At 64.4% G+C, this 15,281-nt stretch overlaps 1 protein-coding gene across 1 annotated transcript; it reads left to right on the forward strand.

Annotated features, from left to right (window-relative positions):
- Window positions 1–5,339: 5,339 nt before the first annotated feature.
- LOC133629093 (RISC-loading complex subunit TARBP2-like) lies at window positions 5,340–13,512 on the forward strand (the record flags this gene model as incomplete). The annotated part of the gene is made up of 7 exons (XM_062019738.1): window positions 5,340–5,422; window positions 6,905–7,086; window positions 8,729–8,834; window positions 9,658–9,756; window positions 9,873–9,945; window positions 11,408–11,525; window positions 13,384–13,512. Coding segments are annotated over exons 1-7 (760 nt in total), but the record flags the coding sequence as incomplete, so codon positions are not given.
- Between the last annotated feature and the right edge of the window lie 1,769 nt (window positions 13,513–15,281).

Below are 15,281 nucleotides of genomic sequence, written 5' to 3' on the forward strand. Positions count from 1 at the left end.
TATCCCCAGGCTGTGGGGCACCCCCTGTAACCCCCAAACCCTGGGGCACTCCTGCACCCCCCTAAACCCATGGCAACACCCCTAGAACATGGGGCACCCCCTGTAACCCCCCTTAACCCATGGCAGCACCCCCAGGCTGTGGGGCACCCCCTGTAACCCCCAATCCCTGGGGCACCCCATTAAACCCATGGCAGTATCCCCAGGCTGTGGGGCACCCCCTGAAACCCCCAAACCCTGGGGCACTCCTGCACCCCCCCTAAATCCATGGCAACACCCCTAGAACATGGGGCACCCCCTGTAACACCCCTAAACCCATGGCAGCACCCCCAGACCGTGGGGCACCCCCTGTAACCCCATAAACCCATAGGAGCACCCCCAGACCATGAGGCACCCCCTGTACCCCCCTAAACCCATGGCAGCACCCCCAGACCATGGAGCACCCCCTGTAACCCCCATAAACCCATGGCAGCACCCCCAGACCGTGGGGCACCCCCTGTATCCCCCCAACCCATGGGGCATCTCCCCACCCCCATGGACACCCCGTAGCCCCCAAACTATGGGGCACCCCCTGCACCCTCCCCACCCCTATGGGAGCACCCCCTGTACCCCCAGACCTTGGGGCACCCCCTGTATCCTCCAAACTGATGAGACCACCCCCCCAAATCAATAGGGGCACCCCCCCACACCCAAGGGGCACCCCCTAAACCACGAGGGCACCCCTTGCAGCCCCCCTCAACCCCACAGGGACCCCCCCAAACCCATTAGGCTGGAGGGGGGGGGTTGGAAGTGATTCCCCCCCCCCCCCCCAGGGGTGTTGGGGTGGGGGAAACTGAGGCAGGGCTGGGTTTGGGGGCGGGGGGGGGGGTCAGGACTGATCCAACTGGGAATGGGGGGGGGGGGTGTTGCTACGGCAACAGCGGAGCCGGCGGTGACGTCATCACCAAAATTAGGCGGGGGGGGGTGAGTCACCGCCGGGGGGGGGGGGCGGGGTTTGGTGTCACCCCGAGAGACCCCGAGGTTGGGGGGCGGGGGAGGTTTGGGGGGGATGGCAAGAGCCGTCCCTCCAGGTGTCGCGTGTGTCGTGTGTGTCGTGGTCCCCCCCCCCCCACGTCGTGACATCACGTCATGCGGTGACGTCATCCCGGGAAGGGATGGAGCCCCCTCCCAACATCCCCCCTCCCGGAGGGGGAAACTGAGGCAGAAGCGGTGGAAACAGCGAGCAGGGGTGTTGGGGGTGGAGGGGAAGGTGTCTGTCGCGACATACGGCAGCGCCAACCTCATGTCGCGACAGTGCGGAGTTTGGAGCAGGATTGCGGGGGGGGAAGGGGGGTGAGAAAGACCCCGCATCCCCCCCCCCCACCCCCCCCCGGCAATACGGCATATCGGGACACAGCGCCCTTGTCGCGACATGGGGAGGGGCGTGCGGGGTGTGGGAGGGGCTGTGAGGAGCCCGGGGGGGGGGGGTTTGCACACGCGTGTGCGAGGAGCACGCGCACATGCGGGGGTGTCCCACGCGCGTGAAAAGGGGGGGGGGGAGGGGGGGGGGGGTTTGCACACGCGTGTGCCACGCGCTGCACAAGCGGGGGGGGGGGGGCACACGCATATTTGGGGGGGGGGGGGTCACGCACGTGTGGCCGCGGCTGCGGGTCCCGCACACGCGTGTACGCGGGGTTGGGGGGGGGAGATGGGGGGAAGGAAGGTTTGGGGGGGGTCGCACATGTGCACGTAGCTGCCCACGCGTGTGCAAGAGCCACGGGAGGGGGCACACGCGTGTGCAAAAGGCTTCGCAACCCATCCCCATCACCCCCCCCCCCAATCCACCGCCAGGCCCCACCGAGCCCCGGGATGGGGGTGAAACGGGGGGAGGGGGGGCGGGTGCGGTGCCCCCGGGCCCGGTTTGGGGAGGGGGGGGTTGAGAGGGGGGATGCCCGGTGTGAGGAGCGGAGGGGTCCCGTGTGTGTCCCCCCCCACCCCCGCCAACTCCATCCCTGCCGCATCCCCGGTCCTACCCCCCCCCTCCCCCGCGGCCTCCCCGCCGCTGCCCGGTGCCGGTACCTGGCGGGGGGGGGGTCCGGGCCCCGCGGTGCCGGCGCTGCCGGGGGTGATGCCGGTGATGGCGGAGGGGGGGGAACGGGGGTGGGACACACAGAGCGGGGCCGGGGCCGGGGGCGGGCGGGGCCGGTACCGGGGCCGGTGCCGCGGTCGGGGCGAGCGGTGAGGAACGGCCCCGGCCCCGCCTGGCGCTCGGCGCAGCTCCGCCCCGGCCGCCCCGCCCCGGCCCCGGCCCCGGCCCCGGCATCAGCAGCATCGGAACCGGCACCGGCACCGGGACCCGCATCAGCACCGGCATCAGCATCGGAACCGGCACCGGCACCGGGACCCGCATCAGCACCGGCATCAGCATCGGAACCGGCCCCGGCACCGGGACCCGCATCATCGGAACCGGCATCATCGGAACCGGCATCGGCATCAGCGCCGGCATCGGAACCGGCAGCACCGGGACCACCAGCAGCATCGGTACCGGGACCCGCACCAGCACCGGCATCACCATCGGAACCGGCATCATCGGAACCGGCATCAGCCCCGGCCCCGGCATCGGCATCGGCATCAGAGCCAGCATCGGAACCGGCAGCACCGGGACCAGCAGCAGCATCGGTACCGGGACCAGCAGCATTGGAACCGGCAGCACCGGGACCCCCAGCGGAACCGGGACCCCCAGCAGCATTGGTACCGGGACCAGCAGCACCGGGACCCCCAGCAGCACCGACACCGGCACCAGAACCCCCAGCAGCACCGACACCGGCACCGACACCCCTGGCAGCACCGGGACCCGCAGTAGCACCAGCACTCGCGTCAGAACTGGCAGCACCGGGACCCCCAGCAGCACCGGCACCGGGACCCCCGGCAGCACCGGGACCCGCAGCAGCATCGGTACCAGCACCGGGACCCCCGGTAGCACCGGCAGCGAGACCCCCAGCAGCACCAGCAACGGGGACTCCATGGACCGGCACCGGGACCCCCTGGACCGGCACCGGGACCCTCATCAGCACCAGCACCCCCAGCAGCACCGGCACCGGGACCCCATGGACCGAGACCACCCCCGGGACCCCCAGCCCGTCCCCGGCCCCCTTGGAATAGCAACAGCCCCGGGACCCCCGTAACGGCCCCGGGACCCCCAGCACTGGCCCCAGGACCTTTGGACCGGCCCCGGGTCCGCCCGGACCAGCAGCAGCCCCGGGAGCTCTGCACCGGTCCCGGGAGCTCTGCACTGGCCTCGGGACCAGCCCCGGGACCCCCAATTGTCCCGACATCCCCGTAACGGCCCCGAGACCCCTCCCCCAGCACCGGGACTCCCGGCCAGGACCTGGCCCGGCCCCTCCAGTGCCCACGAGCCCCCCCAATCGGTACCGGCACTGGGACGGGCTGGTGTCCCCACAGGAAGGGGAAATGCAGTCCCAGTGCTCCCAGTTTGTGTGCAATTCTGGCCCCAGTGCTCCCAGTTTGCTTCCAGTGCTCCCAGTCCAGTTGTGCCTCTGTCCCTAAAGCTCCCAGTCTGATGTCCCCTGTCCCACTGCTCCCAGTCTGGATGTTCCTGTCCCACTGCTCCCAGTTTCCTTCCAGAACTCCCAGTGCAGTTGTCCTCCTGTCCCCCACTGCTCCCAGTTTGTCCCCAGTCTCCTCCCAGTTCAGGCATCTGCTTGTCCCCTCAGCTCCTTGTCTGTCCCGGTCACATCCCACTTGTCCCAGTTAGTCCCAGTCTGACCATTATCACTGCTGGGCTGTCCCCCCTTCCTGTCCCTTTGTCCCCATCACTCCCTGTCCGTCTGTCCTCATCACACTTTGTCCATACCCACCACCCCTGTCTGTCCCTGTCCCCATCTGTCCCCATCCATGTCCCTCTCTCCCCTCTGGTCTGTCTGTCCCTGTCCCCTCCTGTCCATCTGTCCCTGTCCCCCTCTGTCTGTCCCTGTCTCCTCCTGTCCATCACTCCCTGTCCCTTCCTGTCTGTCTGTCCCCGTCCCCCCCTGTCTGTCTGTCCCTGTCCCCTCCTATCTGTCCCTGTCCCCTCTGGGCTGTCTGTCCCTGTCCCCCTGCCCATCTGTCCCACTTCTCCCCATCCACTCAGGGAGGTAAAACCGCCCCCGGCAGCATCCTCCCTCATCCCATCCCATCCCATCCCATCCCATCCCATCCCATCCCATCCCACCCCATCCCATCCCATCCTCATCCCATCCCATCCCATCCCATCCCATCCCATCCCATCCCATCCCACCCCATCCCATCCCATCCTCATCCCATCCCATCCCACCCCATCCCATCCCATACCATCCCATCCCATCTCATCCCACCCCATCCCACCCCATCCCATCCCATCCCACCCCATCCCATCCCATCCTCATCCCATCCCATCCCACCCCATCCCATCCCATCCCATCTCATCCCACCCCATCCCATCCCACCCCATCCCATCCCATCCCATCCCACCCCATCTCATCCCACCCCATCCCATCTCATCCCACCCCATCCCATCCCACCCCATCCCATCCCATCCTCATCCCATCCCATCCCACCCCATCTCATCCCACCCCATCCCATCCCATCCTCATCCCATCCCATCCCACCCCATCTCATCCCACCCCATCCCATCCCATCCCATCTCATCCCACCCCATCTCATCCCACCCCATCCCATCCCATCCTCATCCCATCCCATCCCACCCCATCCCACCCCATCCCATCCCATCCCATCCCATCCCATCCCATCTCATCCCACCCCATCTCATCCCACCCCATCTCATCCCACCCCATCCCATCCCATCCCATCCCATCCCATCATCCTCATCCTCATCCCACCCATCCTATCATCCTCATCCCATCCCATCCTCATCCCATCCCATCCTCATCCTCATCCTCATCCTCATCCCATCCCATCCTCATCCTCATCCTCATCCTCATCCTCATCCCCATCCCATCCTCATCCTCATCCTCATCCTCATCCTCATCCCCATCCCATCCTCATCCTCATCCTCATCCTCATCCCATCTCATCCTCATCCTCATCCTCATCCCATCCCATCCCATCCCATCCCATCCCATCCCATCCCATCATCCTCATCCCCATCCCATCCTCATCCTCATCCCACCCCCCCACCCCACCCCCCCCACCTTTTCCCCGCAGTGCACGCTGGGAGCTGTAGTCCACCCCCCCACTCCACCTCACGGCCTCACCCACAACTACATTTCCCACAACCCCCCGCGCCCACTTCCTTTCCCTCCCCCCCCAGCCGTTAACCGGGCCCGTGCCGTCCGCCCCCGGCGAGCGCCCCCTGGCGGCGCGGGCGGCGGCGGCGGCGGCCGGAGCGCGGCGGGGATGAGCGAGGAGGGGGCGGGCGGCGGGGCCAGGCGGAGCGGCGGCTTCCCCAGGTAGCGGCTGCCGGCCCCCGCCCCGCGGCCCCCGGCCACGGCGGCCGCGGCCTCCGCCCCGCCCGAGGCTCCCGGGCACCGGGCCGCGGGGGGGACACCCCGGGAATGGGGTGCGGGGAGGGGCCGGTTCCCACGCGGCGGGGTCTGGGGGGATCGGGGGAGGGTTTGGGGGGGATCGGGGGAGGGTTTGGGGGGGATCGGGGGAGGGTTCGGCGCGTCCCGCTGCCCGAGGCCGCGTCGGCCGCTGGCCCGAGGCGATGCCGCCGCGACGCGTCCCCACAGCGCGGCCCAGACGGACCCGCTGCGCCCCCAAACCATCCCCGGAGCCCCCAAACCCTCCCCTGCGCCCCCAAACCATACCCGGAGCCCCCAAACCCTCCCCGGAGCCCCCAAACCCTCCCCTGCGCCCCCAAACCCTCCCCTGCGCCCCCAAACCATCCCCGGAACCCCCAAACCCTCCCCGGAGCCCCCAAACCCTCCCCGGAGCCCCCAAACCCTCCCCTGCGCCCCCAAACCATACCCGGAGCCCCCAAACCCTCCCCGGAGCCCCCAAACCCTCCCCTGCGCCCCCAAACCATACCCGGAGCCCCCAAACCATCCCCGGAACCCCCAAACCATCCCCTGCGCCCCCAAACCCTCCCCGGAGCCCCCAAACCCTCCCCTGCGCCCCCAAATCATCCCTGGAACCCCCAAACCCTCCACAGAACCCCCAAACCACCCCCTGCACCCCCATACCCCCCTTGTCCCTACATCCCCACATCCCACCCTCCCATAGCAACCGCACCCCATCCCCCCACCTCCTGCACCCCCAAACCCCCTTCCCCCACCTCCATGACTCCCCCTGCACCCCCAAACCCCCTTCCCCCACCTCCCTCACCCCTTGCACCCCCAAACCACCCCCTGCAACCACAAACCCCCTCTCCCTTCCCCCCATACCCCCCTTGTCCCTACATCCCCACATCCCACCCTCCCATAGCAACCGCACCTCATCCCCCCACCTCCTGCGCCCCCAAACCCCCTTCCCCCACCTCCATGACCCCCCCTGCACCCCCAAACGCCTTCTCCCCACCTCCCTCACCCCCCCTGCACCCCCAAACCCTCTCTCCTTACCCCCTGCACCCCCAAACCACTCCCTGCACCCCCATAACACCCCTTGTCCCTACATCCCCACATCCCACCCTCCCATGGCAATTGCACCCCATCCCCCCACCTCCTACACCCCCAAACCCCTTCTCCCCACCTCCCTCACCCCACTGCACCCCCAAACCCTCTCTCCTTACCCCCTGCACCCCCAAACCCCCTCTCCTCTCCCCCATACCCCCCTTGTCCCTACATCCCCACATCCCACCCTCCCATAGCAACCGCACCCCATCCCCCCACCTCCTACACCCCCAAACCCCCTTCCCCCCACCTCCATGACCCCCCCTGCACCCCCAAACCCCCTCTCCCCACCCCCCTGACCCCCTGCACCCCTCTTTCCAGCCCTGTCCCCAGCCTGGAGCAGATGCTGGCCGCCAGCCCCGGCAAGACGCCCATCAGCCTGCTGCAGGAGTATGGCACTCGCATAGGCAAAACCCCCGGCTACGACCTGCTCAAGGCTGAGGGCCAGGCCCACCAGCCCAACTTCACCTTCAGGGTCACTGTTGGGGACATCAGCTGCACTGGTGAGTAGATCCCTGAGCTACTAGATCCCTCCTTTCCCCCCCTTTCCTTCCACAAAGGATCCCAAAGCCCTGCTGGTCTGGCTTCAGCCTCCCCGGTGTGGGGTGAGGTGGGAGGAAGAGGGTGGGAGAAGCTTCCAAGAGGAGGGTGGGGGAGGTTGAAGCAGATCTCTCAAGTCAGGTGATGGGGATCTCATGGGATCCTGGGGATAAAGAGGATCTGGGGGAGGCTTGATGGGATGTGGGGGGGTGGGAGGTGGAGAGAGAGGTGGTTGGAGCGTGGGGATGAGGGGAAGGGAAGGGGATGGTCTGGGGTGAGGTGAGGGGGGATCCCAAGGGATCAGGAGGCTTGGGATGCCAGGGAGCCCTAAAGAAGTGGGTGGTGGTGAGGGATCCCCAGGGATCCTGATGGCTGGGGCACTCAGGGATCTCCTGGGACCCCCAAAAGTGGGTCTTTGGTGGGATATCCCCAGGCTTGGGATCCTCTGAGACCTCCAAAAGTGAGTCATTGGTGGGAGATCCCCAGGCTTGGGATCCTCTGGACCCCTAAAAGTGTGTGATGGTGAGGGATCCCCAGGGATCCTGCTGGCTGGGGCACTCAGGGATCCTCTGGGACCCCCAAAAGTGGGTGATGGTGAGGGATCCCCAGGGATCCTGCTGGCTGGGGCACTCAAGGATCTCCTGGGACCCCCAAAAGTGGGTGGTAGTGAGGGATCCCCAGGGATCCTGCTGGCTGGGGCACTCAGGGATTTCCTGGGACCCCCAAAAGTGGGTGGTAGTGAGGGATCCCCAGGGATCCTGATGGCTGGGGCACTCAGGGATCTCCTGAGACCCCCAAAAATGGGTCTCTAATGGGAGATCCCCAGGCTTGGGATCCTCTGGGACCCCCAAAAGAGGGTGGTTGGTGATAGGATCCACTGGGATCCTTAAAGCCATGAGTCTTGGTGAGGGGTCCCCAGGGATCCTGCTGGCTGAGGCACTCAGGGATCTCCTGGTACCCCCCCAAAATATGGGCCCTGGTGGGGGATCATTTGTGATCCTGATCCTTGGGACACTTGAGAAGCCTTTGGGGTCCCCCAAAAGTAGGTCATGGGGAGGGATCAACCAGGATCTGAATGCCCAGGGATGCCCTGAGACCCCCCCAAAGTGGATCTTTAGTGGTGGGATCCCTAAAAAGGTGAGTCCAGGTGAGGGATCCCCAGGGACACTGATGCCTGGGACCCCAAGGAGTGGATCCTCAGTGGGGGATCCTCTGGAATTCTGAGGCTTGGGATCCCCTAGAGCCCCCAAAAGTGTGTCCTTAGTGAGGAGTGTGTCCTTAAAGCTGAGTCCTGGGGAGGGATCCCAACACCTGGGACACTTGGGGATCCCTTGGGACCTCAAACCAGTGAGCCCAGCTGGGGGATCACTTGGGATCCTGATGGCTGGGGATCTCCTGAGACCCCCAAGCCTCAGGATCCTCCCCCTTGGGACACTCAGGGGACTCCTTGGAACCCCCACAAGTGAGTCCTGGCAGGAGATCCCCCCCCTAAAACTTGATCCTGATGGGGAATCCCCAGGGATCCAGACACCTGGGACCTTTTGGGATCCTCCCCCTCAGTAGTGGGGGCTGCTGAGGGATCCCCCCCTTTGCCTCTCCCCCCAGGACAGGGCCCCAGCAAGAAGGCAGCAAAGCACAAAGCAGCAGAGGTGGCCCTGAAGCTGCTGAAAGGGGGGGACATGTTGGAGCCCCCCAACCCCGAGGAAGCCCGGTCAGGGGGGTCTGGGGGTGCTGGGGGGGGTCTGGGGGCACCCCAAGAAGTTGGGGGGGGTCAGGGTGCAGCATGGAGGGAGTTTGGGGCGATTTGGGGGTGGTGGGGGGGATGGGGAGGGCATTGGGTGCATTGAGGAGGGGAATTTGGGGTGCTGGGGGGGATGAGCAGAGGGTCTGGGGGTGCTGGGTGGGTTTTGGGGGTACCCAGGGGGGGTCTGGGGGCACCCCAAGGAGCTGGAGGGGGTCAGGATGCAGCATGGAGGGGGTTTGGGGGGATTTGGGGGTGGGGGAAGGATGGGGAGGGCATTGGGTGCATTGAGGAGGGGAATTTGGGGTGCTGGGGGGGATGGGCAGAGGGTCTGGGGTTACCCAGAGGGGGTCTGGGGGTGCTGGGGGGTGTCTGGGGGTACCCCAGGGTGCTGGAGGAGGTCAGGGTGGGGGTCAGGATGCAGCTTGGGGGGGTCTTGGGGGGATTTGGGGGTGGTGGCGGGATGGGGAGGGCATTGGGTGCATTGAGGAGGGGAATTTGGGGTGCTGAGGGGGATGGGCAGAGGGTCTGGGGGTACTGGGGGGGTTTTGGGGGTACCCAGGGGGGTCTGGGGGTACCCTAAGGAGCTGGAGGGGGTCAGGGTGGGGGTCAGGGTGCAGCTTGGGGGGGTCTTGGGGGGATTTGAGGGGTGGCAGGAGGTTCTGGGGAGGACTTTGGGGTGCTGGGAGGGGTGAGGGGGTGCTCAGGGGGGGTTTGGGGGGGTTTTGGGGTGCTGGGGGTTGATTTGGGGGGGCCACCTCACGTGTTAATGTCTCACCTTTGTATCCCCAAGCTCTCCTTTGCCCCCAGAGCCCCCCCAGGCTGAGCTTGGGCCCCCCCCCATCACCACCCCCATCTGCTCAACCCCCCCTGGACCCCCCCCCTCCCCCAGGTAACCCCCCAAAACCCCCCCAGCACCCCCTCTCCTACACTGGAGGGGTCCTGCTATGGTGAGGGGGTGCTCACAGCTGCCCCCCACCCCCCTCTTTTTGCCCCCCTCCCCTTCAGGGTTCCCCCCCAGGAGCCAAAGCCCCCTGTGCCCCCCCCCCAGTCTGAGTGTAACCCCGTTGGGGCTCTGCAGGTGGGTGACCCTTGGGGGGGTTTGAGGGGCTGGGGGGAGATTTGGGGGGCTGAGGAGGGATTTGGGGGGCTGGGAGGGGTTTGGGGGCAGGGTTTGAGGGGCTGGGAGGTGATTTGGGGGGCTGGGGATGGGTTTGGGGGGCTAGGGGGGTGGTTTGGGTGCTGGGGAGGGGTTTGAGGGGGAGGTTTGAGGGGCTGGGGGAGATTTGGGGGGCTGGGAAGGGTTTGAGGGGGAGATTTGGGGGGCTGGGAGGGGGGTTGGGGGGCTTGGGAGGGATTTGGGGGGCTGGAGAGGGGTTTGGGGGGTTGGAAGGGGATTTGGGGTGCTGGGGAGGGATTTGGGGGGCTGGGAGTGGTTTGGGGGCATTGGGGGGCTGGGAGGGGATTTGGGGGGCTGAGGGGGTGGGTTTGGGAGCTTGGGGGTGGTTTGGGAGGCTGGGAGGGATTTGGGGGGCTGAGGGATGGGTTTGGGGGACTGGGAGGGGTTTGAGGGGGAGATTTGGGGGGCTGGGGGGCTCTTGCCCATTTTGGGGAGCTTTATCAGCTTTTGGGGGACTTTTCACCCCATTTTGGGGCCATTTCTCCCTATTTTAGCCATGATGGGTCCATTTTGGGACCACTTCTCCCCATTTTGGGGCCACTTCTCCCCATTTTAGCCATAATAGATCCATTTCAGCTCCAGTTCCCCCCATTTTGAGGCCATTTCTCCCTATTTTAGCCATGATGGGTCCATTTTGGGACCATTTCTCCCCATTTTGGGGCCATTTCTCCCCATTTGATCCATGTTTGATCCATTTCAGCTCCACTTCTCCCCATTTTGGGGCCATTTCTCCCCATTATAGCTCCAATTCTCCCCATTTTGGGGCCATTTCTCCCCATTTGATCCATGTTTGATCCATTTCAGCTCCACTTCTCCCCATTTTGGGGCCATTTCTCCCCATTATAGCTCCAATTCTCCCCATTTTGGGGCCATTTCTCCCCATTTGATCCATGATTGATCCATTTCATCTCCAGTTCTCCCCATTTTGGGGCCATTTCTCCCCATTTTAGCCACGTTTGATCCATTTTAGCTCCACTTCTCCCCATTTTGGGGCCATTGCTCCCCATTTTACCTCCACTTCTCCCCATTTTGGGGCCATTTTTCCCCATTTTAGCCATGTTTGATCCATTTTAGCTCCACTTCTCCCCATTTTGGGTCCATTTCTCCCCATTTTAGCCATAATAAATCCATTTCAGCTCCAGTTCTCCCCATTTTGGGGCCATTTCTCCCCATTTTAGCTCCACTTCTCCCCATTTTGAGTCCATTTCTCCCCATTTTAGCCATAATAGATTCATTTCAGCTCCAGTTCCCCCCATTTTGAGGCCACTTCTCCCTATTTTAGCCATGATGGGTCCATTCTGGGGCCAGTTGCCCCCCTCTGGGAGCTGTTTTGGGGTGCCCCATCCCTCCCTCGTGTCCCCAGGAGCTGGTGGTGCAGAAGGGCTGGCGCCTGCCTGAGTACACGGTGACCCAGGAGTCGGGGCCGGCGCATCGCAAGGAGTTCACCATGACCTGCCGTGTGGAGCGCTTCGTGGAGATAGGTACCAGCCCAGGGGGCTTGGCAGACACACTGGGGCAGCTCAGAGGGGTTTGGGGGGGCTTAGGAGTCACACAGAGGCAGCTCAGGGGGGTTTGGGGGGGTTTAGGAGCTGCACAGGAGCAGCTCAGAGGGGTTTGGGGATTTAGGAGTCACACAGAGGCGGCTGAGGGGGGTTTGGGGGAGTTAGGAGCTGCACAGGGGCAATTTAAGAGGGGTTTGGGGGGTTTAGGAGCCACAGAGGGGCAGCTCAGGGGGGTTTGGGGAGTTTAGGAGCTGCACAGGAGCAGTTTAAAGGAGGTTTGGGGGGATTAGGAGCTGCACAGGGCAGTTTCAGACGGGTTTGGGGGGTTTAGGAGCTGCACAGGAGCAGCTCAGAGGGGTTTGGGGGTTTAGGAGTCACACAGAGGCAGCTCAGGGGGGTTTGGGGGGTTTAGGAGCTGCACAGGAGCAGCTCAGAGGGGTTTGGGGGGTTTAGGAGCTGCACAGGGGCAGCTCAGAGGGGTTTGGGGGGCTTAAAAGTCACAGAGGGGCAGCTCAGAGGGTTTTGGGGGGTTTAGGAGCTGCAGAGGAGCAGTTTAAGGGGCGGTTGGGGGCTTAGGAGCCACACAGAGGCAGCTCAGGGGGGTTTGGGGGGTTTAGGAGCTGCACAGGAGCAGTTTAAAGGAGGTTTGGGGGGATTAGGAGCTGCACAGAGGCAGCTCAGGGGGGTTTGGGCAGTTAAGGAGCTGCACAGGAGCAGCTCAGAGGGGTTTGGGGGTTTAGGAGTCACACAGAGGCAGCTCAGGGGGATTTGGGGGGTTTAGGAGCCACAGAGGGGCAGCTCAGGGGGATTTGGGGGGTTTAGGAGCCACAGAGGGGCAGCTCAGAGGGGTTTGGGGGGCTTAGGAGCTGCACAGGAGCAGCTCAGAGGGGTTTGGGGGATTTAGGAGCTGCACAGAGGCGGCTGAGGGGGGTTTGGGGGGGTTAGGAGCTGCACAGGGGCAGTTTAAGAGGGGTTTGGGGTGTTTAGGAGCCACAGAGGGGCAGCTCAGAGGGATTTGGGGGGTTTGGGGGTTGAGGAATCACAGAGGGGCAGCTCAGGGGGGTTTGAGGGGTTTGGGAGCTGCACAGGAGCAGTTTAAAGGAGGTTTTGGGGGGATTAGGAGCTGCACAAAGGCAGCTCAGGGGGATTGGGGGGTTTAGGAGCTGCACAGGAGCAGTTTAAGAGGGGTTTGGGGGGTTTAGGAGCTGCACAGGAGCAGCTCAGAGGGGTTTGGGGGGTTTAGGAGCTGCACAGGAGCAGCTCAGAGGGGTTTGGGGGGTTTAGGAGCTGCACAGGAGCAGCTCAGAGGGGTTTGGGGGTTTAGGAGTCACACAGAGGCGGCTGAGGGGGGTTTGGGGGGGTTAGGAGCTGCACGGGGCAGTTTAAGAGGGATTTGGGGGGTTTAGGAGCTGCACAGGAGCAGTTTAAGGGGGGTTTGGGGGTCTTGGGAGCCACACAGAGACAGCTCAGAGGGGTTTGGGGGTTTAGGAGCTGCACAGGAGCAGTTTAAAGGAGGTTTGGGGGGATTAGGAGCTGCACAAAGGCAGCTCAGGGGGCTTGGGGGGTTTAGGAGCTGCATAGGAGCAGTTTAAGGGGGGGGGTTGGGGGGTTTAGGAGCCACAGAGAGGCAGCTCAGAGGGGTCTGGGGGACTTAGGAGCTGCACAGGGGAAGCTCAGGGTGATTTGGGGGGCTTAGGAGCCACAGATGGGCCGCTGATGAGGGGTTTTGGGGGTTTAGAAGCCACAGAGGGCAGTTGGGGGGGGGTTTTGGGGGTTTAGGAGCCACAGAGGGGCCCTTGAGGGGGGGTTTGGGGGCTGAGGCTCTGCTCTGGGCCAGGCAGTGGCACCTCCAAGAAGCTGGCGAAGCGCAACGCGGCCGCCAAGATGCTGCTGAGGATCCACAACGTGCCGCTGGAGCCGCGCGACGGCAGCGAGGCCGAGCCCGACGACGAGCACTGCGGCCTGAGTACCCCGCCCTCACACACCCTGGCATCACCCTGGCATCACCCTGAGATCACCCTGAGGGTCGTGGGGGGACATGGGCACCCTGAGATCACCCTGGCATCACCCCGAGGGTCATGGGAGGCAGATGGGCACCCTGAGATCACCCTGAGGGTCATGGGGGGCATTTGGGCACCCCAAGGGCACCCTGAGGGGTTATGGGGGGGAGATGGGCACCCTGAGATCACCCAGAGGGTTAATGGGGGCATTTGGCACCCCAAGGGCACCCTGAGATCATCCTGAGGGTCATGGGGGGACATGGGCACCCCAAGGGCACCCTGAGATCAGCCTGAGGGGTCACAGGGGACAGGGGCACCCTGAGATCACCCTGAGGGCCATGGGGGGCATTTGGGCACCCCAAGGGCACCCTGAGATCACCCTGAGGGTCATAGGGGGCATTTGGGCACCCCAAGGGCACCCTGAGGGGTCATGGGGGACATTTGGGCACCCTACAGGGGGTCAATGGGGGGGAAGCTGGGCACCCCAAGGGCACCCTGAGATCACCCTGAGGGGTCATGGGGGGGCAGATGGGCACCCTACAGGGGGTTAAGGAGGGGAGATGGGCACCCTGAGATCACCCTGAGGGTCAATGGGGGGCAGATGGGCACCCTGAGACCACCCTGAGGGTCATGGCGGGCATTTGGGCACCCCAAGGGCACCCTGAGGGGTCATGGGAGGCAAATGGGCACCCTGAGATCACCCTCAGGGGTCACGGGGGGCAGATGGGCACCCCAAAAGCTTCACAGAGTGGCACATGGGCACTTCTTGGGGTACCCCTGACCCCCACCAATCCCCCCAGCACCCCCCAAACCCCTCATCCCCCTTCCCCAATCCTGAGCCCCCCCTTTCCCTTATGCTCAGCCTGATGAGGGGCACTTGTGCACCCCAAAAGCTTCTCAGAGTGGCACATGGGCACTTCTTGGGGTACCCCTGACCCCCTCCACACCCCCCAGCACCCCCCAAATCCCCCCAAATCCTCTCAGCCCTCCTCCCCAATCCTGACCCCCCCCCTTTCCCTTATGCTCAGCCTGATGTGGGGGCACTTGTGCACCCCAAAAGCTTCTCAGAGTGGCACATGGGCACTTCTTGGGGTACCCCTGACCCCTCCAAATCTCCCCAAATCCCCTCATCCCCCTTCCCCAATCCTGAGCCCCCCCTTCCTTATGCTCAGCCTGATGAGGGGGCACTTGTGCACCCCAAAAGCTTCTCAGAGTGGCACATGGGCACTTCTTGGGGTACTCCTGACCCCCTCCACACCCCCCAGCACCCCCAAATCCTCTCAGCCCTCCTCCCCCAATCCTGAGACCCCCCTTCCCTTATGCTCAGCCTGATGAGGGGCACTTGTGCACCCCAAAAACTTCTCCAGAGTGGCACATAGAGTGGCACAAGGGCACTTCTTGGGGTACCCCTTGACCCCCTCCACACCCCCCAGCACCCCCCAAAATCCTCTCAGCCCTCCTCCCCCAATCCTGAGCCCCTCCTTCCCTTATCCTCAGCCTGATGAGGGGCACTTGTGCACCCCAAAAGCTTCTCAGAGTGGCACAAGGGCACTTCTTGGGGTACCCCTGACCCCTTCCACACCCCCTAGCACCCCCCAAATCCCCCCAAATCCTCTCAGCCCTCCTCCCCAATCCTGAGCCCCCCTTTCCCTTATGCTCAGCCTGATGAGGGGCACTTGTGCACCCCAAAAGCTTCTCAGAGTGGCACATGGGCACTTCTTGGGGTACCCCTGAC

Source organism: Colius striatus, unplaced genomic scaffold (genome assembly GCF_028858725.1).
Source record: "Colius striatus isolate bColStr4 unplaced genomic scaffold, bColStr4.1.hap1 scaffold_143, whole genome shotgun sequence".
Classification (NCBI taxonomy): Eukaryota; Metazoa; Chordata; class Aves; order Coliiformes; family Coliidae; genus Colius; species Colius striatus.